Source organism: Adiantum capillus-veneris, chromosome 29 (genome assembly GCF_014529385.1).
Source record: "Adiantum capillus-veneris isolate H3 chromosome 29, ASM1452938v2, whole genome shotgun sequence".
Taxonomy (NCBI): domain Eukaryota; kingdom Viridiplantae; phylum Streptophyta; class Polypodiopsida; order Polypodiales; family Pteridaceae; genus Adiantum; species Adiantum capillus-veneris.
In genome coordinates, this window is record NC_140959.1 from 16,477,480 (window position 1) to 16,479,144 (window position 1,665).

The following is a 1,665-nucleotide window of genomic DNA, read 5'->3' on the forward strand; positions in this document are numbered from 1 at the left end:
AAGGGTGAGTTTAGGAAATAAAAAGACACACGAAGGAGGAATATCAATTGACATACCAAGGTGGAAAGTAAAAAATACCAAGGTGGAAAGTCAAAAGACTTTTTTGGTCCATATAAAGAGGTGTTTCTCTTTTCTTTTCTTTTTGGATTGCTCAAAAAGAGGTCTTTGTATTGGGCTCAATTGGGCGTTCTTTCACAGATGCTGTCCACATGGAGAGCTTTTGCAAGAAGTTGGGCAGGATAGTCGTAGAAGACGTACTATGGAGTCCTTGGGAGTAGAAACGATGGCAACATTGTGGCAGGGCTATATTGTGCATGGCCATGATGGCATGCCTTGTTGTACAAGGAAGCGCACAGACTCACGAGTACTTTTAAGCACAAAGGGTGTAATCGAGAAGAAAATCTTGAGTGTAGGTTTGGATTTTCCCCTGTCGAGCCCTCCCCCCCTCCCCTCCCCCCCTCTCTCTCTCTCTCTCTCTCTCTCTCTCTCTCACACACACACACACACACACACACACACACATACACACAGTACCGATACAAACATCCCTTCGTTCGCTCTCTCTCTCTCTCTCTCACACACACACACACACACACACACACACTAATACACACAGTACTGATACAAACATCCCTTTGTTTGCTCTCTCTCTCTCTCTGTCTCTCTCTCTCTCTCTCTCTCTCACACACACACACACACACACAAGCGCCCGCGCTCGCGAGCACTATCAGTTGTCTCTTTTTCTGCGTATCGGCTTGAGCTGCTGTGCTGGCCATGCTGATAGATTGAGCAAGGGCGATCAACTGGGCTAGAGAATGAGGAGCTAGAGAGTAGTGTGGAGGGCGGCCATGGCTGTATTGGTGGCAGTTAGTATAGTGGTGAGTATGATGAGCGGCTGCTGTACTGGGGCCGCGGAAGAGGACCTGATCGAGGGGGGGTTGTCGGGGCAGGTGCCGGCGCAAGTGAGCTTCAAGCAGTATACGGGGTACGTGGTCACAGACGCCGCTGCAGGGCGAGCTCTCTTCTACTACTTTGTGGAGGCGCAGTCGCACCCCTTCTCCAAGCCGCTCACCCTCTGGCTCAATGGGGGTACTGTATCATATTCTCTCTCTCTCTCTCTCTCTACCTGTGTTGCGCCGAGTTGTTTCTCTTTACTCTCTCTCTCTCACTCTATTTCTTTCTCTTTTCATTGGCTGTTACATCTTCTCTATTAAATTAATCCTTGCATTCAACAGTAACATTAATCGCCCTCGCCTTGAATCAGTTGGCTGATTGGTGAGAGTGTACACTGCTACTGTTTGCTGCACAGGGCCCGGTTGCTCATCGATGGGAAATGGCGCATTCGAGGAGCTTAGCCTTGAGCCGGTTGCAAAATCAAAGTAGTCGGTTGAGGGGAGGGCAAGAAGGACAAAATTCCGCTTAAAATACATGAAAAATAGTGTAATTTTGCAAAAATACTGGCTAGTATTGTAAAATTTCCGGTTCAGATTTGTCTCGAAGGGATTTTTGTATGTTTGTGAAAATGAATTTTCTCGAACACTGCTGCCATCCTGCGAGCTCTTTGCATTGCCATGCCCTCGTGATCCCTCACCTTGTTCTTTTAGCGTTTTCTTCTCTTTAAAGTGTCTTTGCTCTCTCTCTCTCTCTCTCTCTCTCTCTCTCTCT

General features: G+C 47.6%; 1 protein-coding gene across 1 annotated transcript; it reads left to right on the plus strand.

Moving 5' to 3' along the window:
- The first annotated feature begins 745 nt into the window (after window positions 1-745).
- On the plus strand, window positions 746-1,383 carry LOC147418823 (serine carboxypeptidase-like 42). The gene is made up of 2 exons (XM_086505347.1): window positions 746-1,089; window positions 1,310-1,383. The coding sequence occupies exons 1-2, from the start codon at window positions 849-851 to the stop codon at window positions 1,381-1,383; spliced, it is 315 nt and encodes a 104-aa protein (XP_086361473.1). The 5' UTR covers window positions 746-848.
- The last annotated feature ends 282 nt before the right edge of the window (window positions 1,384-1,665 follow it).

Coding starts and splice junctions, on each gene's coding strand:
- LOC147418823 (XM_086505347.1), top strand. CDS start 849: ATGGCTGTATTGGTGGCAGTTAGTATAGTGGTGAGTATGATGAGCGGC. Junction 1,090..1,309: donor CACCCTCTGGCTCAATGGGG/GTACTGTATCAT, acceptor TTTGCTGCACAG/GGCCCGGTTGCTCATCGATG.